Below are 22,120 nucleotides of genomic sequence, written 5' to 3' on the forward strand. Positions count from 1 at the left end.
GGAAGAAGACGAGGCGGCGGAGGCCGTGTGATGATCTGGGCAATGTTCTGCTGGGAAACCTTGTGTCCTGGCATTCATGTGGATGTTACTTTGACACGGACCACCTACCTACACATTGCTGCAGACAAGTACAGCCCTTCATGGCATCAGTATTCCCTAATGGCGGTGGTCTCTTCCAGCAGGATTATGCACCCCTATGGATGACCCAATTCCCGTTGGTGCTTTTGGTCACTGTGTATAAGATAGAAGTCTTTGTTGGACTCAGTAGACTACATCGCTGTATTACGGCATTCTGCGGTGTTGTGTTTATGCGGACTGCTGTATAAATATACTTTTCCATGTATTTGATGACAAAGTAACTGTAATTTAGACATTAAAGGGATCAGGCATTTGTCTTTTTACCCCAGTTTGATTCTTTGTCACCACTCACGTTTCCATTCGTTTTTTTGCCTGTCATCTGCTTTGTAGGAAATCGTATTACTTCTTCTCCCAGGCCTATTGATAACTATACATGCGTATATGATAATAGAATTGGACTGTTCAGAGGACGTCAGACAGCTGCTCTGTGTATGGAGTGATAACCAGATAATGGTAATATCATTTATGGGATGCTTTCTAGATTGCAATGGCATCAAATAGAATTACAGGGTTGGGAATATTTTTCTTGGCTAAAGCCAGTTCATCATTAACCCCTTAAGGCTGCAGCTAATTTTGGCCTTTAGGATGCAACATTTCAAGAGTCATACGTTATCCATTTTTTCACTGTCATTGCTGTCTAGGTCTTACTGGTTTTTTTTCAGGGACACTTTTTTTGGTACCTAAAATTTAGCATTTAATTCATATAAATTCTTTTAAGCAGAATGTGTAAAAAAATTCAATTACAACATTGTTCTTTTTAGGTTTTTTTATTCCATGGTTTTCCAACAACCCTAAGTTATGTTACACTTTGTTTTACAGGTTGTTACAGATAAGGGGATATATTTAATTAAGCAAAAAAAATGAAAAACATTGTTAATGCAAACATGTTTTCTTTTGCGTGTTTGTTTTATCAACTAATTTTTTTATTAAACGTAATTTTTTTTTTCCTGTCCCACAAGGAGACTTTTACATAAAATATTTAATTTAAATGCAACAGATTACCCATGTATTCCAATGCATTACTATCAATACATGTAAAATGCACAGGTAGTTGTTAGGGATTAACACAAGATAGCCCCAGGTGGCCTTTTTTTAGGCCCAGGGCTGCCCCTCAAAACCATCAGGGGCAAAGAGAACCCTCCCCATGATACTCCCAGAGATCACTATTGACTAATACATTTTAAACTTTCAGGATCGGAGTTTCCTTCATACCTGGTTTTGTCATGGAGTGGTGTCTCTCAATCACAAACACCCCTCCCCCAATGGGTGATCGCAAAATCTCAGGTGCTAAGTACTGGTTCCCAGCACCGTATAGTTAAGATGCTTGACATCCTGCGGTTTATTCATTAATTAAGGGCTTGTCCACACGTAGCGGAAGTGCTCCGTATTTTCTGTCCGGAATTGCGGATGGAAAATACGCAGCAGAACACAGTAGCAGCAAAGTGGGTGAGATTGAACAAATCTCATCCACACTTTGCGTAAAATTTCCGACCAGAAATTGACCTGCGGTGCGTATTTTTTGTATTTTTCATGTCAATTTTTTCTGCTGAAAGTGGACTGAATTACTGCATTTTTCAGAGGAGATATCACCATCTCCTAGCATTGAGCAAAAACGCAACAAAATACGCACCATTTTCTGCAGTAAAAAAAGCAGGAGATGGTGCATTTTTTCGCAGCGGAATATCTGCTACTTTCTGCAGAAATGTTCTGCAGCATTTCCGTTACGTGTGGACAAGCCCTATGACAAGGTTGTAGTATGCAGTACATGTATTGATATATTTCCTATATTCTGCTCTTAACAAAACTAAAAGAAGGGTCTATTCCAATTTTGAGCATAATAATTGAATGGAGCAGAGCTGCAATACCAGACACAGCCCATGGAGCTGAGTAGTGCTGTCTATGAAAAAAGAAGACCCATTTTTTTCCCATTTCAGAAAACATCTTAAAACTAAGTTTGGCATGTAGATATAATTGTTTGGTTCCACATAATTTATATTATAGTCACTCTTGCAGTTTGCTGGGTGAAGGCTTCTTACGGCTATGACTTTCTTCTGTATCATTTGCCACATGGACATTGCTGGCTCCTCTCTTTCGGAGGCACGTCACCATTTTCTCTAACAGCACATCTTCCTCCTCTCTGATAACAAAAAGCCCCAATTTATGTCTGTCCTTTCACACACATATGTTTCAGTTGCCAAAGTAACCCACTAAAATGTCAACTGTAGGCTCCCATAACAATGTCCCCATAGCATAAATACTGTAGTACTACTGCCCCTTAAACAGTGCCTGCCATCTGCCTCCATAAACAGTACCCTTATTCAGTGTCTTACGAGGTTCCCTGTAAAGGTACCTTGCCTTTCATGTATAGTGCCATTTCAAGTGCCTACATATACAGTATATTGTCTGGCGCTCCCTTATTTGGTGCCTTAACATGTGCTCCCTTATATATTCCATTTAGAAGTGTTTTCTTCTACAGTACCTGCCGCCTGCTCCCCCCTAACCATTTCCACAAACAGAGTCAGCCAATAATACCTTCCCCGTTATGTTCTCATGCCACCTTGGAGGAAGTAACATGTGCGTGACCAATCAGCGATATCTCACATACCACTCATTCTAACTTGCGTAAGCCTGTGGCTTATAACATGGGGTTAATGGAGGTGTTCCTCTTTAAACCCTTAAAGGTAATGTGTCGCTAGAAATTTTTTCTTTTAGGTGATTAGACATTGTTCTAATTTTTTTATTTTTTTCACGAGTCAGGAAATATTATAAATTAGATTCTAATTTACAATATTTCCCAGTGCTGGTCACTAGATGGAGCAATTCCCAAAATTGCAGCATTGCATGTGGTAAAGCAACCACATTGCTTTATGCTGCAAAATTTGAGAAAACTCACTCGCTCTAGTGAGCTCACAGAATCCCCCCTCCTTTATCCTGACTAGTGCCGGGAGAAACGAGGGGATTGAACGGTCAAACCTCCTACACTGTGTGTCGCCATTTTTTGAGCTAACACACAGTGTAGTAGGTTTACATACACTAGTAAACACACAGTAAATCACGTACATACACAGACCTAACTTACCTGCTCCTGCCGCCACCGCTCCCTCCGGTCCGTCCCCTCCGTCTGCTACCTCCGCTCCAAGTGCACAAGTCCGGAAGCCGTGACCGGAAGTAGTAATCTTACCGTCCGGCCGCGACTTCCGGTACACAAGAAAATGGCGCCGGACGTCGCACAGTTCTATTTGGACTGTGTGGGAGCGGCGCATGCGCCGTTCCCACAAAGACGGCGTACAGCATAGTGGATGGAACGGGCTCCGTTCGCATTCACTATGGGACTGTATGTGCCGTATTCCATGTCTGTATGTGTCGTTAATCGACACATACAGTGATAGAAAAAAAAATGGCAGCCCCCATAGGGAAGAAAAAGTGAAAAAATAAAAAAAAGTAAAACACAAACACACAAATAAATAAAAAAAATGTTTAATAAAACACTAAAAGCAAATTGGTCTAAAAAATTTTTTTTTCGTGACACTGTTCCTTTAATGACCAGCCTATTTTAGACGTTAATGACCAAGGCATTTTTTTAAGTTTTTCCATCGGCTCATTCAAAGAGCTATACACTTCTTATTTTTGCGTCGACATAGCTGTATAAGGACTTGTTTTTTGCGGGACAAGTTGTAATTTTTAATAGCACCATTTTGGGGTACATAGAATTTATTGATTAACTTTCATTAACTTTTTTTGGGGGGGGGGAATATAAAAAAAACAGCAATTTCGCCACACTTTTTTGCGTCCTAAATTGACGCCATTTACTGTGTGGTATAAATAACACAATAACTTTATTCAGCGGGTTGTTGTGATTGCAACGATACCAAATTTGTACAGTTTTTGTATGTTTTACTACTTTTACACAGTGAAAACACTTTTTTTTCAAAATTATTTGTTTTTGTGTCTCCATATTTGAAGAGCCGTAACGTTTTAATTTTTTCGCCGATGCAATTGTAGGAGGGCTTTTTTTTTTGTGGGACGACTTGTAGTTTTTATCGGTACCATTTTGGAGTAAATGCGACTTTTTGATCACTTTTTATCACATTTTTTTTAAGTCTGGATTCAAAGAAAACAGCAATTTTTGCATGTTTTTTTATTTTATTTTTTACGACGTTCACTGCGCGGGTTAAATGATGTAATACACTTATAGTTGGGGTCGTTACAGACGCGTCGATACCAAATATGTGTAACTTTTTTACTTTAATTTGTTTGTTAATAATAAAGCAGTTTGTAAGGGGGAAAAAGTGGATTTTTCACTTTTTTTTTTTTTCACTTTTTATGAAACTTTTTTTTAAACTTTTTTACTAGTCCCACTACTGGACTTCACTATAATCCGATAATCCGATCACATTTATTTTACACTGCAATACTTTTGTATTGCAGTGTATTATGCCTGTCCATGTAAAACGGACAGGCATCTGCTAGGTTATGCCTGAGGCATGATCTAGCAGGCATTCACCACAGGCAGACGTGGGGGCCTTTATTAGGCCCCGGCTTCATTCGGAGACACAGACACTCAGCGATCTTATTGCCGGGTGTCAGTGGGATGAGAGGGAGCTCCCTCCCTCTCTCCAAAACCACTCAGATGCGGTGCTCGCTATCGATACTAATATCGATCTCACCCGTTTGAGCAGGGACGCCCCCAGCCCTCAGCTGCCTCTGGCAGCTGAGAGCAGGGAGATTTGACAGCTCCCTGCTCTGTTTACTTATTCGATGCAGCGACGTAAAAAGTCTATTGCATCGGAATAAAGCCCATTTGTGACCGACGTAAAAACACTATGGGCCGGTCACTAACGGGTTAAAAGAAGACAATCGCAAACCAAATAAAATTCAACCAGTTTAACTTTACTCTTACAACTGTAAATACAGCGCCACACCCAGACTATATTTCTTCCCACAGTCTATCAATCTCTCTCATTCTTCTAGTCCCCTCTCAAGGGTTCTCTTTCTCTTGGCCACATTTCCGTGAATCTCAAGGGTTCTGTCTTTCACATGTTCCTTCCTAGTTTTGTCTACTAGGCAGTCTCACTACCAGACAATCAGATCACTTCTCAGGTCCACTCCTCCTGCACTCGCTCAGCCTTCTCACTTGGGCCCTGACTCACAAAGGCTTTTGCCATGTCATCCCTTTCCACTGTCTACTTCAGTCCAATCTAGTTCAGGACTGTACTACCAGGCCACACCCTAGGCCTGCAGGACAACCAGTCCTCACTGCAGCTATCTCATGGCCACCTAAGGTAGGGATAATCCTAAATCCCCAATAGGACCCAAATACAGCATCCCCTGGGTTTGAGAACATCACCGCTCACACGATCCACTGGTTCCCACACCGGCATGACTATTCCCACAAGCTCAGCAGACTTCCCAGAGCTAACCACACAAGGCTAACCTCTTCAGCTAGCCTCCACTTCAGTAACAGCATACACGGTACAACTATAGGCATACCCCTCCATGGATAGACTCAAAAAGCCCATAGACCACTAATGGTCACTTTGTTAGCCCACCATCTGTTCAGTGACACATGTTCCAGACCTTGCTCAATAAAGCAGCCGTACATCTCTCCACTCAGATGCTCACTTATACTTGGCAGGCATCCGCTCCCTTCATCTCCGCATAGGTATTCTGTAATGTCTCTCCACCTTTGGCCCACCACCTCCTCAGCCACGGCCTACAGTATCCCCCACCTCTCCGCAGAGGGTCAAGCGTGCTTCCACTAGTGACCAGGTACTGGCCTATCGCTACGCAGACCTTCAACGCTCCACACGCTGTAAGTCAGCACTACTTCTCCTTACATGGGTTTTCATTGTCCCCCTGACTGTGTGGTGTTGCAGCACATCAGCGTCACTATGCTCGTCCCCAGCCAGCACCAGTTCCTCTTTGGCCCAGCCAGTCCTCCGTACCTCCGCTGTCACTGTCCCCCAGAAGCCTTTTATTCCTTTATAAAGTCACAGCATTGCACTTACGATGCTGCAGTGGGGCCCTGTGTCTATCATCCAGCCGACCTTTTATACAAACCTTGATATACAGTGCCACACAACATATATGTACAATGAACATTTCAGCAGTTCATTTAAAGAAACGGACAACTAAAAAGCAGTGCATAGGCTGCAGAAGGAGATAATACATTTCACCCACCTTACAGGCTGATTAATCTGTGACTAGTGAGATCAGTGCCTGGCAGAAGAACCGGAGGGACGTGGCCCTGGTGCTAACTGGAGGGACGTGCCCCTTGTGATAATGTTAGCGATGCCACTGCTGCTGAGAAAAGACAGGATATTCTTCCATACTTTTTTTTCCCTAAAATTAGGAGGATTGGCTTCTCCATCATATTTTTTTGCCTTCCTCTGGATCAACATTGCTGAAAAATAGGTTGTACTATTTGGACTTATGTCTTATTTCAACCTTACATACTATGTTATTCATTGATGCTGGTATACTATATGGATGTTTTTGGCAACAGCTTGGACTACTGCAGTTGAATACAATTGTTTGGATTATACCTTATTTGATGTTTGTACTACTTTATTATTACATTGTAGGGATGCACGATGCATTGAAACTTCGATACTGTTTCGATATCGTTCACCCTCAAACGGTTCGATACCGTTATTTCATGTATTTCGATACTAAGCTGTGCGGCCGCACAGCTCAGTTTTGTAACACATGAATGTATGAGAGCGGGGCTACGGCTGTGTGATACAGTCATTGCCCCGCTCCTGAGTCCTGACAAGTGTGCGCACGAGTTCAGCATGATGTCATGCGACCAGCGCTGCACTAATGATTGCCGGCACTGAACACAGAACATGGCGGGCGAACTGCAAAACACCCCCATGTTCTGTCTTCAGTACCTGAACCGCCGCTAATTAGTGCAGCGCCGGCCGCATCACCTCAGGCTGACCGCGCACGCACTTACTGTCAGGAGCAGGGCAATGGCTGTATTACACAGCCGCAGCCCCGCTGTAATGGCAGAGATGAGAGAAACCTCTGATCTCCTCCGTTATTCCCCTAAAAGCTGCAATAAAAGCTGCAGCATTCAAGGGGAAAGTGAGAAGGGGGATGCCCCTTGGATCGCATCACAGGGAATACCTGTGATGCGATTGAGGGACATACCATATATGGGCAGACAGTCCAGGGTCCATTGAAGGACCCCAGGGATGTCTTACCATATTTCCTGTTGTTAGGGCATACTTAGGTATGTCCTAACAACTGCCTGTGCACTATCCGTAAACAGGCTAATGTACTGGCATATAGATATATGCCTGTGTACTATCAGTATATAGATATATGCCAGTACATTAAAGTTTAAAAATAAAGTAAAATCATAAAGGAATGTTAAATTTTAAAAAATACACCTACACATTTTTTTACAATAAACATTAAAATAATTCTCAATACATAAAATATACACATTTGGTATTGGCGCGGCCGTAATAACCTGCACAACAATTTTTTTTTCATCATTTATGATGTGTACGCTGTAAAAAAATAAAACAAAAACTGCTTTCTTCACTTATTGTGGGGCACGAAATGTGATGAATGTAACCTCCATGTGCCTCACATTAATAGTAATTAACCCCGTCATGTAACTCATTATGACTGAGAAACATGATGGGGTTAATTACTATTAATGTGAGGCACATTCAAAATTCATCACACCTCGCACCTCACATCACAAAATGGAAGAACGTATTATTTTTTTATTACTGTTGGCAAGGTATCGTTTTCGTATCGAAAATCGCAATACTACAAAAGTATCGGTCCAAATTCTGGTATCGTGACGTCCCTATTACATTGTATACATTAATGCTTGCTAAGACTTTACCCCTTTACCTGGTCCGCAGCCATGTATCTTCATGTATTGCAGATACAATGATATAATTGACTTCTAGCCTTGATCATGTATTTTCTTTATATGGTACTCAATAAGGTTTACCCTTTGGACAAGAAAAATATATAAAAATGAATGTTCCCTACACTTCTAGATATACCCATTCATAACGTCTATTTTCTCAGCATTCATTTTATTTTTAGACTTGTCACCACAGAAAAACAGAAGGATATTTGTCTGTCGTTGTCCGTAACAGTCGTGACCTGAATTCATTAAGGGTTATTTATTACAATAATATGTTTTCGTACTTCTCATTTGGGGATACAGTGTCTGAGAGCAGGATAATTACTGTATTTCTGAGCGGGGAATAGCGGCTCGCCGTAGGTTCTAGGCCTTCAGATGTATGCAAGGAATTTCTTTCCAAACAAAACGCCCTTTCAGATTAAAATAATGCATCACTGTTTCTGTGCTACTTGTTCAACATAAAATGATGGTTCTCAGAGAGTTTCCTCATAACATAATGCAGGCTTTCATGCATGTCAGACAGAAGCACATTTTGGTTTTCTGTATTTTTTTTTTTAATGAAAGTGAATTCCATACTGGAGTCCTGCCTGGAAAATTTGGGAGATTATAACTAACAAACAACATGCCAACACACGTACTATTCTGAAATCCGCCATGTATATGCATATATGTGTGGTCATAAATTAAAAGGGCATTTCCCCCCTAAAGTGAAAAAAACAAAAATACCTAGAAATATACAGTAAGTCCATGAGTTACACTCATGTGAAATTTTTTGGTTTAGTAGATGCTGGTTTTTCAGAGGTTAAAACCACTAATGCCCATATTGGTTGTCATAAAAAATTTTCACAGACCATAAATGGCATATAAAGCTTTTTTAATAGGAAACATAACTACGGCTAAAATATGTCTGTCTGGTGAAAGCTGGAAATGGCTAGTGGCTAACATTATTAATTGTCACCCAGCATCTACTACTACCTGTACAAGACACCAAAAATGTTATAAACAACTAAATTCAAGGTCGACTAGCCCACTAGAACGGAGGATCCTCCGTTGCGCCCAGAACAGAGCACAATAATGGGCCCCAAAGATCCAGCAGAAGGCGACCCCACTTGGAGGTGACTTTAGTGCAAACCAGTAGTGTAGCTAGCGGGGGGGCAGTTGGGCTGGTGGCCCCCGATATTGTGAGGCCCGCCGCTCCTGTCGCTCCCGCCGCTCTCACAATGACCGCGCGCGCGGCCATGCTGTATTCTTAGTCAAGCTAGCAGACGTGCCGCACGCTTGCCACGAATGCTAGAGCACACTTCTGACGCCGCCAGGAGAAGAAACCTGCGTGTGAGGGGACAGTGTGCAAGCACCCCTCTCCAAAGGATCCAGTTATGATAGGGTTTATATACAGGGATAATGACTGCTTTAAACAGGGATGATGGGGGTTTACACAAGGATGATGGCTGGACTATCCATCATTCCTGTATATAACCCGCATCATCCCTGTATATATCAACCATCATCCCTGTATAAACCAGCCATTATACCTGTATATACCAACCAGGCTGATATATACAGGTGATGGGGGTTATATACAGTGAAAATGCCTGGTATATACAGTGATGATGGCTGGTATATACAGGAATTATAGCTGGTATATACAGGGATAATGGGGATTATAAACATGGATGATGGGGGTTATATATATATGGATGATTGGGGTTATATACATGGATGATGGGGTTATATACAGTGATGATGGGGTTATATAAAGTAATGATGGCTGGTTAATACAGAAATGGTGGCTGGTATATACAGGGATGATGTGGGTTATATACAGGGATGATGGGGTTTATATACTGGGATGATAGCTGAAGCAGCCAGCATCCATGTATCTAACCCCATCATCCCTTTATATACCAGCCATTATCCCTGTATATAACCCCCATCATCCCTGAATATAACCCCATCGTCCCTGTATATACCAGCCATCAGCACTGTATATAACCCCTATCATCCCTGTATATAACATTTCCACACCTATAAACAAAATAATATTATCATGGTGCCACATACTGTGCCCCTAAATATAATAGCACCAAACACTGCGCGCCTGTATATAATACTACCATTCACTGTAAAACACTACATACACACAGCCCCCTGTACATAGTACCACACACAGCCCCTGTATATATCACACATCCCCCCCTATAGCTAGCACCACACACATCCCCCCGTAGAGAGCGTTACACACAGCCCCCTGTAGATAGCGCCAAGCAGCCCTCCCCCTCTTGTAAATAGCGCCACACACATACCGCTGTGGATAGCGCCACACAGCCCACCCTTGTATATAGTGCTACACAGCCCTCCCCCTTTGTACATAGTGTCATACAGCGCTCCCCCCTTGAATATAGTGTGACACAGTGCTCCCCCTTGTATATAGGGCCACATAGCACTCCCACCTTGTATATGGTGCACACAGCGCTCCCCCCCTTTGTATATAGTGCCACACAGTCCCCTCCCCCCTTGTATATAGGGTCACACAGCACTGCCCCCCTTGTATATAGGAATACACAGCGCTTCCCCTTGTATATAGGGCCACATAGAGCTCCCCCTTGTATATAGTGCACACAGCGCTCCCCCTTTGTACATAGTGCACACAGCGCTCCCCCTTTTTATATAGTGCACACAGCACTCCCCCTTTGTATATAGCGCACACAGCTCTTCCCCTTTGTATATAGTGTCACACAGCGCTCCCCTCCCCCTTGTATATAGGCCCACACAGCGCTAGCCTCCCCCTTGTATATAGGCCCACACAGAGCTAGCCTCCCCCTTGTATATAGGGCCACCTAGCACTCCCCCTTGTATATAGTGTAACAGAGCACTCCCCCCCTCCTTGAATATATACACAGCGCTACCCCCACCTAAAAAAATTTATATATATTACTTACCTTGACCCATGGCGGCCGCTCCAGCTGGACGCATGTGAATCCTCTGGACAAGACGCATGCACAGACCGGTGTGCTGCAGTACCTCATCACGCTGGCCTGCACAGGGAGTCTTCCCAGCGCCTTATAGGCTGCAGGCCTAACGTGGCCTGCAGCCTATAATATTCATTTGTATCTGAGTCCAGAGGACTCAGATACAAATGAATGTGGCTGCCGCTAGCACCGGGGCCCCCTCCGGTGCTAGCGACGCCATCGGGCATGAGGGGGCCCGTGCGGTCATGTGCGGTTCGGGCGGCCGCCCGAACCGCCCTATTGATGATCCGCCACTGGATAGGAGAGCAGGCTTTTCCTCTTCTATGTGTGCTATATAAAGACATGATAGCAGTTAGGCTCCAGCCATTCCACTAGCTTTGAGACAATTGACAATTAGGGTATGCTCACACGACAGCGTCCGTAACGGCCGAAATTACGGGGCTGTTTTCAGGAGAAAACAGCCCCGTCATTTCAGCCGTAACGGCATGTGCAGGCTCTTGAACGCCGCGTCCATTACGGACGTAATTGGCGCTGCTTTTCATTGGAGTCAATGAATAACGGCTCCAATTATGCCCCAAGAAGTGACAGGTCACTTCTTTGACGCGGGCGTCTATTTACGCACCGTATTTTGACAGCGGCACGTAAATATACGCCTCGTGTGAACAGACAAACGTCAGCCCATTGCTTTCAATGGGCAGATGTTTGTCAACGCATTCAAGCCGTAATTTCGGACGTAATTCGGGGGTTAATACGCCCGACTTACGTCCGTAATTAGTGTGTGTGAACATACCCTTAGAGATAAAGCCTGCAGAGGGGAAAACTGCTAAATAATGCGGCATACAAGTCATATAATGGCCAGAAATAGTGTTATTCCTCATGTACACACATGACACCTTATTCCGAAAATCTACTAAAAAGTTACCTACGACTTAAGGCTAGATTCACACGAAATTGTCCATTTTGCACTTGCGTTTTTCTTGCGTTCCAGTTCCGTGTGGCATCCGTGTACAGTGCGCGCCTGCTTTTTTTTTTTTACGTCCGTACGTCATGCATTTTCTACGTCTGCAAAAAAAAAAAAAACTGAAGGAGGTGTTTGCTTTTTTCTGCATCATTTCTTTAGCAACTGGCTCGTGTATCACGGACATCACACGGATGACTTCAATGGGCAGTGTGGTGCGCAAAAACGCACAAAAATAGGACCTTCAGTAAGTTTCACGCAGCGAACAAACGCTGCGTAAAAAACAACGCATGTCTGCATAGCCCCATTGAATTACATAAGTCTGTGTGAGCTCTCCAAAAAAATTTATGAACCCATCTTCAGGCCGATCACAACCAAGGTGCAAAACGCTCAGCTGAGCTCTTCTGCACCTTTGTTTCAGCAACGATGGGGGTCTCAGCACGCGGACCCCCACCGATCAAAACTTCTCATATGTCTCTAGTACATATCAAAGTTTTGAGAATGTGCAGATACTCTTTAACTATATGTCAATGCAGGGGATTTGGAACTGTGTATCTCGAGAAAAAAAAACAGCCTCATGCAGAAATGTGAAATATTGGACAATTGGAAATCTTGTATAAACTTCTGAAGCTCAAACACTATTTTTTTCACTATATAATTTTGCAGCAATTAAATTTTTGTGCTTACATCGGAAATGGTCAATCCTAGAGATATAATTTTCTTGAACAGAAATCATTTCTCTGGTCTGTGTGTTATTCATCTTCTCTCGGCTTTTCGGTGAGGTTCTCTGTTAGACATTGCTTGAGATGTAAATATTCATCTACCTCTTGGCTCGAAGCCCGCAGTTTTTTTTCCCCCTGGATTCAGCTGTTCATATAAATTGGTGTTGACCGGCCAACTATGCGCCCATTGATTTACAAACCTCGGCTAGAACCATTAGCAGCTCTTTGCTGACAATCTGCAAACAGTAATGAAGCTTTTGCTTAGTTTCTTAGTACTTCATATATTCTTCGTTTTCACCTCTTCTACTCCCCCGACATGCTATTCAAGAGTTGTCACAATAAGCCAGGAAATCACTGAGTCTTTCCAAAAATTACAGAGGATTTTGCCAGCTGTAAGTAACTGGAAGATTTTGGGGAGACACGTTGGGAGCACTACAGCAACAATTTTACTATAACTTTTGTTATTGCTCTTTAAAATAGGGGCGGTGTAAAGAGTCTCTACCCACACTCTATCTGGATATACATGTAAGTATTGACATTTTGTATTGTTTAGTTAAAAATATTATATGCAGATGAAGCAGAGCTGAGTTTGTCACTTGGCACTAATCTTTGTCATATTATTATGTGTCTGTTTATGACTTTCCCTTGGTAATCTATTCCTACCAATCTGAAGTCAGGTATAAATGTTTAGTGATAAATTCAGCTCTGCTACATGTATTCCAGTAAAACTCTTTACATAGATGACTAGTGAAAAAAAACTTTTCGTCTTTCAATACTGTATATAATGTCTATTTTATTTCCAATTATTTTTATTGTCTTTAAAAAGTGTATAACTTTAGAAGAGTATTTGTCATAATGAAGAGTAGGAAATGTGGTGCATATTACATACATTGTGGTAAATTTTTATTTTGACCTGTTTTACCTATCAATAATATTAGCTCTATGTTCAGAACATGTAAATTATATCATATTTATAATAAACATTCACTGACTTTTTTTTTTTTTACTTTTATGTTGCTACCTGGAAACCATCAACAAGTAGGTTTGCTGCTACTGACTATACCAATTCTTGGATTGTCCAAATAACCAAGATATTTGGGCTAATTACCACATGAATACCCAATAGTCATTATTACATAAACATTAAAATACTCTGATAATATGCAAACACATAAGAGTATTAAATATTCAATATCAGTTTGTTAATGAAGAGACAAGAAAGGAGGACCAAGGTTCTGTTCACATAAGCGTCCGAGCCTCCTTTGCAGTTTCTGTTATTTTTGCCAGACAATATAGCGCAGCGTGCCGCACTATTTTGTCTGGCAAAGTCAATGGTTCCTGTCTGGTGCAGTTTGTTTCCATCATGCTACAATCCGGTGGTGCCGTTTATTTTCTTATGACTGGGCAGTACAATGAAAACATCAAACACAGATGTGAACAGAGCCTAAGGCCTCATTCACACGACAGGGTTTCCCGTCCGGGTGCCGGCCGTTCATAAATCGGCCGGCACCCGGCTGCATTAGGAATAATAGACCCCTAATGGGGCTATTCACACGACCGATTTTTTGACGGCCGGGAAAACCGGCCGTCAAAAAATAGGACATGCCCTATTTTTGGCCGGGTACCCGGCCGCCCGGCTCCCATAGAAGTCTATGGGCCCGGGTAATACACGGCCATCACCGGAATGTGTCCCGAGTGATGGCCGGGTTTTCCGTGGCTTGCGCTCTATCTCCTCCTCCTCAGCGCAGAGTGCATGTGAGGAGGAGGAGTTGATGCCATTCGGACGAATGGCTACGCTGTACACTGTGTGGCAGGGCCGGGGTGTACAGCAGGTGGGAGGGAGCACTGCGCTGGCTCCCTTCCCCTGCTTGTTAAAAGCGCCCTGGCCCGGCGACACCTTCCATGGCGCCGCTAGCAGCTGCTGCGGCTGCTACTACTGTAGCGACGCCACTATAGCAGAGCAGGGAGGTATCTCCCCGCTCTGCTATGTGCTAGCCCCACTTTAGCTCCTTGAAGGAGCGGAATCCCCGTGTTTTCGGGGATTCCGCTCCTGGACAGAGTGCTTGATGTCTCTGTCCATATCTGGGCAGTGACATCAGGGGAAACTCCTGAAGCGGAATCCCCTGGGGATTCCCCTTCAGGAGTTGCCACTGATGTCACTGTCCAGATCTGCCCGGCCCGGAACGGATGCAAAACTTTATGCAAACCGGCCGGGCAAAATGGCCGATTTTACGGGCCGACACTCGGGCTCGGGCGGGACCCGGTCGTGTGAATCCCGCCTAAGATGTTTATGGCTGTAGTGAGACTCACAGCTCAGACACAACAGGATGCTATTATGCACACCAATTACAAAATCGAGCTTTGTAATAAGAGTAGCTGATTTGTCAGCAGCAGCTTGTTGACAGTTTCCAGGTAGCTACAGGGAATTATTTTCTGTAATGCAAGAGAATTTCTAACCCACAATGTAAAATTGGTCATATATTAATAAATCATATCAGAGCAGTAGACAATGATACTTGTTGCTTACAGAGATATTGGCATTTTACGGTTTTGCGGTGCCGGCCATATTGGCAAAAGTGACAACAGGAACTACAGCCATGTTAGTCGTTACCTATGAATTGTAACGTCTATGGCCGCGGACTGTCGTTCTGACTTACCCTCTGACGGCCGCGGCCATGGATGTTTGAGTTCTCGACGGCATCTCCCTCCTGAGAGACGCCGGCACTCACTTCCTGGCTCAGTGACTGTCTCCCGCAGGGCGCGCTCGCCCGCGTGTGCACGGCTTTAAAGGGCCAGTATGCGTCCAGTTTCAGTGAATCTGCAATCAACCCAGAATGCTGCTGGACTATAAAAAGGACTCTGCCCTCTTGAACATTGCCTGAGCGTTGTTGTGTTACCTTAGTTTGTCTTGCAAATGGTCTCCTAGTGTTTTCCAGTTCCCAGTGTTAGCCGTTCCTGCTGCCTGTACCCTGTATCCTGTGCTATTGTGCCTCTGTGCCGTCTAGAGTTCAAGTCGAGTTGTGTCTTCCGCTGCATCTACTGTGTTACACCCACCGGGTGTCTGCCTGCTGCTGGAGCCTCATCTTAAGCCTGAATCACCGCTACTGTCTACATTGCCACAGGTACCCTTTCCGGACTATAGACATTGTATTGTACATGGTTGGCACACTGCCTTTCCGCTACGCAGTACGGCCCAGTGGGTCCACACCCCGCATCGCGACAGTACGCTCAAGCCATGGACCCTGCTGGTCAATTCAAAGGTCTGTCACCCTCCCAAGCCATGCAGGCGGACCTGCAAGCACAACAGTATAAACTTCTTGTGGCAGTAGATTCCATGGCGCAGCAGCTTGGGACGCTAGCTGCTTCCTTCTCTGCTCCTGTTCAAGTTCCTGCGATTGAACCTCCTGCTACACCTCCTGGCAGTTACGGTTCTGATCCTCGGTTCTCGCTGCCACTGCCACCTCGTTTCCATGGAGACGCAAACGCGTGCAGGGGATTTCTTAACCAGTGTCATATCCCCTGCACGCCAGAGCATTTCCTTCAGATGGAACGAGGATTGCCTTCATTACCTCCTTACTTGCCGGCAGGGCCCTGGCGTGGGCGAACCCAATCTGGGAACGACAGGGACCCGAGACCCAATACTTCCAGGGGTTCATGCAGTTATTCCGTACGGTGTTCGAGGAGCCTTGACGAGTCTCGTCAGCAGCCACTGCTATGCTCAACATTCGCCAGGGGGACGCCTCCGTGGGCAAGTACACCATTCAGTTTCGGACCCTGGCAGGAGAACTGTCCTGGAACAACGAGGCATTGGTAATGTCCTTCTGGCATGGCCTATCACCCGAGATCAAGGACGAACTTGCTGCCCGGGATCTACCATCTACCTTGGACAACCTGATTCTACTTGCCACTCGAGTGGATATAAGGCTCAAGGAAAGATCTCAAGAAGATCGACAAGAGAGACGGCTTCCTATACTGGCGCCCAACTTCCAGCAACCCCTCTTTCCTTCTTCTACTGCTCCACCCGAGGTCCCTATGTAGGTGGACCGGCATAAACTGTCAGTCCAGGAGAAGCAGCGCAGGTGCACCTCTGGACTCTGCCTATATTGCGGTCTCGCTGGTCATGTCGTGTGTCTGTGTCCCAGAAGCCAAAAAACCCCAACGCCTAGGATTGGTTGGGGAGACAACCCTGGGCGATACAGCATTTAATAGAGAACTCTCCTCCAAGCTGTTCATTCCTGTGACCATCGTCGCAGGCGAGAGGCCCTATCCGGTCTCTGCCTACCTGGACTCTGGTTCTGCAGCCAATTTCATCTGCCAAGACCTTGTGGACCTGCTTAATTTGCCTACTGTTCTGCTGGAAAGGACGTTGACCATTGCCTCGGTAGATGGACTGCCGCTGCCTGATCCAATTTTGTCCATGACCAAGATGTTGATGCTTCAAGTGGGAGCTCTTCACTCTGAGCTCATCTCTCTATTTGTCCTGCTCAAGGCCGTCAACCCCGTGCTGCTGGGTTTGCCTTGGCTCCGTCTACGCGCCCCAGTCCTGGATTGGAATTCCGGAGAGGTTCTCCAGTGGGGTTCCAAGTGTCTCAACCGCTGTCTGGGGCATATCCATCCGCTTCAGCCTCCTCCGCATCAGTCATTGGCAGGGTTTCCTCCTTGTTACTCAGTTCGCAGATGTCTTCGACAAGAAGGAAGCAGAGACGTTGCCTCCACATCGAGCGTATGATTGTTCTATCAACTTGATTCCCGATTCCTCCCCCCCTCGCGGTAGAGTATGCCCTCTCTCCTTACCGGAGACCCAGTCTATGTAACCTACATTAAGGAGAATCTTGAGAGGGGCTTCATACGTAAATCCTCAACCCCTGGACGGAGTCGGGGCCTCAACCAGATCACGGTAAAGAACAGATACCCATTGCCTTTGATCTCGGAACTGTTTGATCGCATACAGGGGGCAACACTTTTTTCTAAACTGGACCTACGTGGGGCCTACAATCTAATACTGATTAGTCAGGGCGACGATTGGAAAACTGCATTTAATACTCGTGATGGGCACTATGAATACCTGGTTATGCCCTTCGGTCTGTGTAACACCCCCGCGGTGTATCAAGAATTTGTCATTGACATTTTCGTGATCTCCTCTATGTCTGTGTTGTGGTGTATCTCGATGACATTTTGATTTTTTTCCCCAGATCCAGTGACTCATCAGAGACATGTTCGCCAGGTTTTGCTTTGTTTAAGGGAGAATCATCTTTATGCCAAGCTGGAGAAGTGCGTGTTTGAAAGAAAGTCTCTACCCTTCTTGGGCTATATCATCTCTGATCAGGGCCTCAAGATGGACCCTGCGAAGGTAAAGGCTGTCCTGCAATGACCACACCCTCAAGGCTTAAGTGCCATACAATGCTTCCTGGGATTCGCCAACTTCTACCAGCTGTTCATTTCCAACTTCTCTTTTTTGACAGCTCCCATCTCTACTCTCACCAAAAAGGGCATGAATGCCAAGCAGTGGACTCCAGAAGCGGAAGCAGCGTTCAAAACCTTAAAAAAAGCCTTCACATCAGCCTCTATCCTTCATCATCCTGATGTATTCCTGCAGTTTTCGTTGGAGGTGGATGCCTCCTCTGTTGGGGCTGGCACACTTTTGTTCCAGAGAGGTTCAAAAGGCAAGCTACTACTCCAAGGTTTTTTCTCCCGCAGAGCGCAACTACTCAATTGGGGATTAGGAGTTACTGGCCATCAAGCTGGCTCTGCAAGAATGGAGACACTTATTGGAAGGCACAGCTCATCCAATCCTGGTCTTCATGGACCACAAGAACCAGAGCTATGTTCAGACGGCCCAACGTCTGAATCCTCGTCAAGCCAGGTGGTTGCTGTTCTTTGCTTGGTTCCAGTTTGAGCTCCACTACCGACCTGCCGACAAGAATGTGAGGTCCGATGCCTTGTCTAGGTCATTTAAGACAGAGGACACTGTGGAGTCCCCACAGAATATTATTGATCCTTCTTGCATCTTCTCTGTCAACCCTCTGCTAGTTAGAGATATTCCTCCGGGAGGGACTTTTGTACGTCTGGCAGACAAAGGAAGAATCCTTCGCTGGGGTCACAGTTCCAAGCTGGCAGGTCATGCGGGTGCCCGTAAGACCCGGGCCCTAATTGCACGTCAGTTCTGGTGGCCCACGCTGCCCAAAGACATCACAGACTTTGTCTCCTCCTGTGCGTTATGCTCAGCAAATAAAGTTGCCCACTCCAGACCAGCTGGTCTACTTCCGCCACTGCCTGTGCCTGATTCCCCCTGGCGACATATTGCAATGGACTTTGTCAGAGTTCTGCCCCTCTTTGCTGGGTGCAGTATGGTCTGGGTAGTGGTGGATCGATTTTCTAAAATGGCTCATTTTGTTCCTCTGACTGGCCTGCCTTCTGCTGCTCGACTGGCTGATCTCTTCTTTCAACACATCTTCCGTCTGCACAGCTTGCCTCTGTATATTGTCTCGGATCGAGGGGTCCAGTTCACCTTGAAGTTCTGCAGAGCACTCTGCGGTCTCCTCGGTGTAAAGTTGGACTTCTCCTCGGCCTATCATCCTCAGTCCAATTGGCAAGTCGAAAGGGTTAATCAGATTATTGAGAACTATCTGCGGCACTTTGTCTCCAGGCGGCATGATGAATGGGTGCAGCTGCTCCCGTGGGCTGAGTTCTCCTATAATAACCATACTAGTGAGTCCCCCACCTCCAGTCCGTTCTTCTTGTCTACGGCCAACATCCTCGAATACCTCTTCCTGTCTCTACTATTTCCCAGGTGCCTGCAGCTGACTCTACCTTCAGGGACTTTCTGCAGATATGGCAACAGATCAGATCTTCTATTCTGCTGGCGGTGGACCGCATGAAGAGAAAGGCAGACACTAGAAGACGAGAACCTCCCCAATTTCTTCCAGGTACAAAGGTCTGGCTGTCTTCCAGGAATATCCGGCTGAGGGTTCCATCTTGCAAATTTGCTTCCTGGTTCCTCGGACCCTTCGAGATTCTGCTGCAAATTAATCCTGTATATTACAAGCTTCGACTGCCTCCTACCCTCAAGATCCCTAACTTCTTCCATGTCTCCCTGCTGAAGCCCGTGGTCCTGAAACGCTACTCCAGGACTCCAAGTTCCGTAGTGGCACCTGGTGGCTCGTCAGGGACTTTCGAAGTAAGGGAGATCCTGGCTACCAAGAAAGTGAGAGGAAGGACGTTTTGTTTGGTGCATTGGATAGGATTTGCTCCAGAAGAGAGGTCTTGGGAGCCAGAGGAGGACATCGGTGCCCCTGTCCTCATGAAGAAGTTTCTCTCCCGCTCTGGCCCTAAAAGGAGGGGGCGTAAGAGGGGGGATACTGTAACATCTATGGCCTTGGACCGTCGTTCTGAATTACTCACTGCGGCCATGGACGTGTGAGTTCTCTGCGGCATCTCCCTCCTGAGAGACGCCGGCACTCACTTCCTGGTTCAGTGACTGTCTCCCGCAGGGTGGGCGGGCCCACATGTGCGCGGCCTTAAAGGGCCAGTACACGTCCAGTTGCAGTGAATATTTAATACAATATTAAACCCTATGTTTGCATACATAAAACATATACATTTTTGTAACCTTATATGGGAAATCTTGACTTTACAAGGTTTGATTTAGCTAAGGAACCCAAAAAACGTGTACGTTTTTAGAAGAACAGACACAAATATATAAAAACTTATACGACGTGTACTACAAAAAACGTGCACGAATGTTACAAATGCATACGTTTTTGTAACTTTAAAAACGTATATGTCATGGAATACCACAAACATGTGCGCAAAACGAGGTGTGAACTGAGCATTATTGATGAACTTTTATTATGTCTGTCTGGGAGGAATGGAAAAATACGCCATTATATTTTACCTTATAAATTTTGCGCCATTTACCGTGCAGGATAAATAACATGTTACCTTTATTCTATGGGTTGCTACAATTATACTGGTACCAAATATGTATACAGGGTGGGCCATTTATATGGATACACCTAAATAAAATGGGAATGGTTGGTGATATTAACTTCCTGTTTGTGGCACATCAGTATATGGGAGGGGGGAAACTTTTCAAGCTGGGTGTTGCCTTATAAAATGTGTTCAAAGTGCTGCCTATTGTGTTGGATTGTCAATGCAACCCTCTTCTCCCACTCTTCACACACTGATAGCAACAATTAGAGCCCCCCCGACATGTTTCGCTAACTAGTAGCGTCCTCAGGGGTACAAGGAAGCTACTATTTAGCGAAACATGTCGGGGGGGCTCTAATTGTTGTTTTTAATACCTGCCTTAGCCGAATCTATTGCCTTACTTACCTAAGTGTGGCCTTTTCAGCATTTTCAGCGGCCATTTGAAAATTTATACTTATTTTCTATTAATAATTTGGGTGGTCAGGAAAAAGGGTTCTGTTTGCTTGCAGGCATTCCTTCTATTGATCATCTATGTCTTCACTCCCCCTTCCTAGCGGGAAGCCATCTTTCCTGAGAGTCCTAAGAGACATCTCCTCGGGTGCGAAGGAAGATATTACTGAACAACATAGTGATGATGATTTGTTTTCCGCGAGTCAGCCAACGGAGTGTGTTGCGGCGGTGGTGGAGGTGGAAGCGGTGTCCGAGACGCATAGCTGTGGTAGTGGGGGTGTTGGTGGTAGCCGTGGTGGCAGACGCAGTAATGAGGGGGGGCATGGAGCCCGCCATGATGTCACATCACATTCACAACACAGTGACAGAAGTGGCGGGGATGATGAGGAGGGCTATGATGATGTTGTTTTAGACAGGACGTGGGAACCACGTGACGAGGTGATGACGGTGTCTGAGGAGGAGGGTAGTAGTGGCGGCACTGGCAGTGATAAACAGCCAAGCCGAGGTAGGGGCAGAAGTCAATCTGCAAAACGTTGCAGCGGTAGGGTCAGCTCAGGAGCCGGTGACGGCGACACTGCTGCTACTGGTGTAGGCTCCCGAAAAAAGCCTGCCAGACAAGGGGCGAGCTCGGGTGGTGGTGGTGGTGGTGGGGGTGGTGGACGTGGTACTACCTCTTTACGGTACTCTGCCGTGTGGCAATTTTTCTGTACCTTCCCAGAGGACGAAAACATGGCACAGTGCCGTATCTGCAAGCAGAAAGTAAGGCGTGGGCAGGGCAGCAATGTAGGAACTACCGCTCTACGTAAACACATGGAGCGGCATCACAAGGCCATGTGGGACAATCGACATGCCCCACCATCATCATGTACATCTAATGAAGACCCCTCTGCCGCTGCTGCTGCTCCAAGTCCCTATCATCTAAGTAGTAGCCAGGCCTTATCCACCATGTCGTTGTCATCATCATTATCACTGTCATCTAGTGCTCCTCCTACGTCCCGTCAGTTATCCGTTACGGAATCGTTGTCCAATAAGCAACAATATATACCCAGTCATCCAC

General features: G+C 45.3%; 1 protein-coding gene across 1 annotated transcript in view; it reads left to right on the forward strand.

Annotated features, from left to right (window-relative positions):
* Window positions 1–12,862: 12,862 nt before the first annotated feature.
* Window positions 12,863–22,120, forward strand: part of CYTL1 (cytokine like 1) — a 33,091-nt gene continuing 23,833 nt past the window's right edge. The window contains 3 exon segments of the mRNA XM_075849072.1: window positions 12,863–12,910; window positions 12,912–13,076; window positions 13,165–13,209. Of these exon segments, the coding sequence (XP_075705187.1) occupies window positions 12,863–12,910; window positions 12,912–13,076; window positions 13,165–13,209 (258 nt within the window).

Source organism: Rhinoderma darwinii, chromosome 1, assembly GCF_050947455.1.
Source record: "Rhinoderma darwinii isolate aRhiDar2 chromosome 1, aRhiDar2.hap1, whole genome shotgun sequence".
Lineage (NCBI taxonomy): Eukaryota > Metazoa > Chordata > Amphibia > Anura > Rhinodermatidae > Rhinoderma > Rhinoderma darwinii.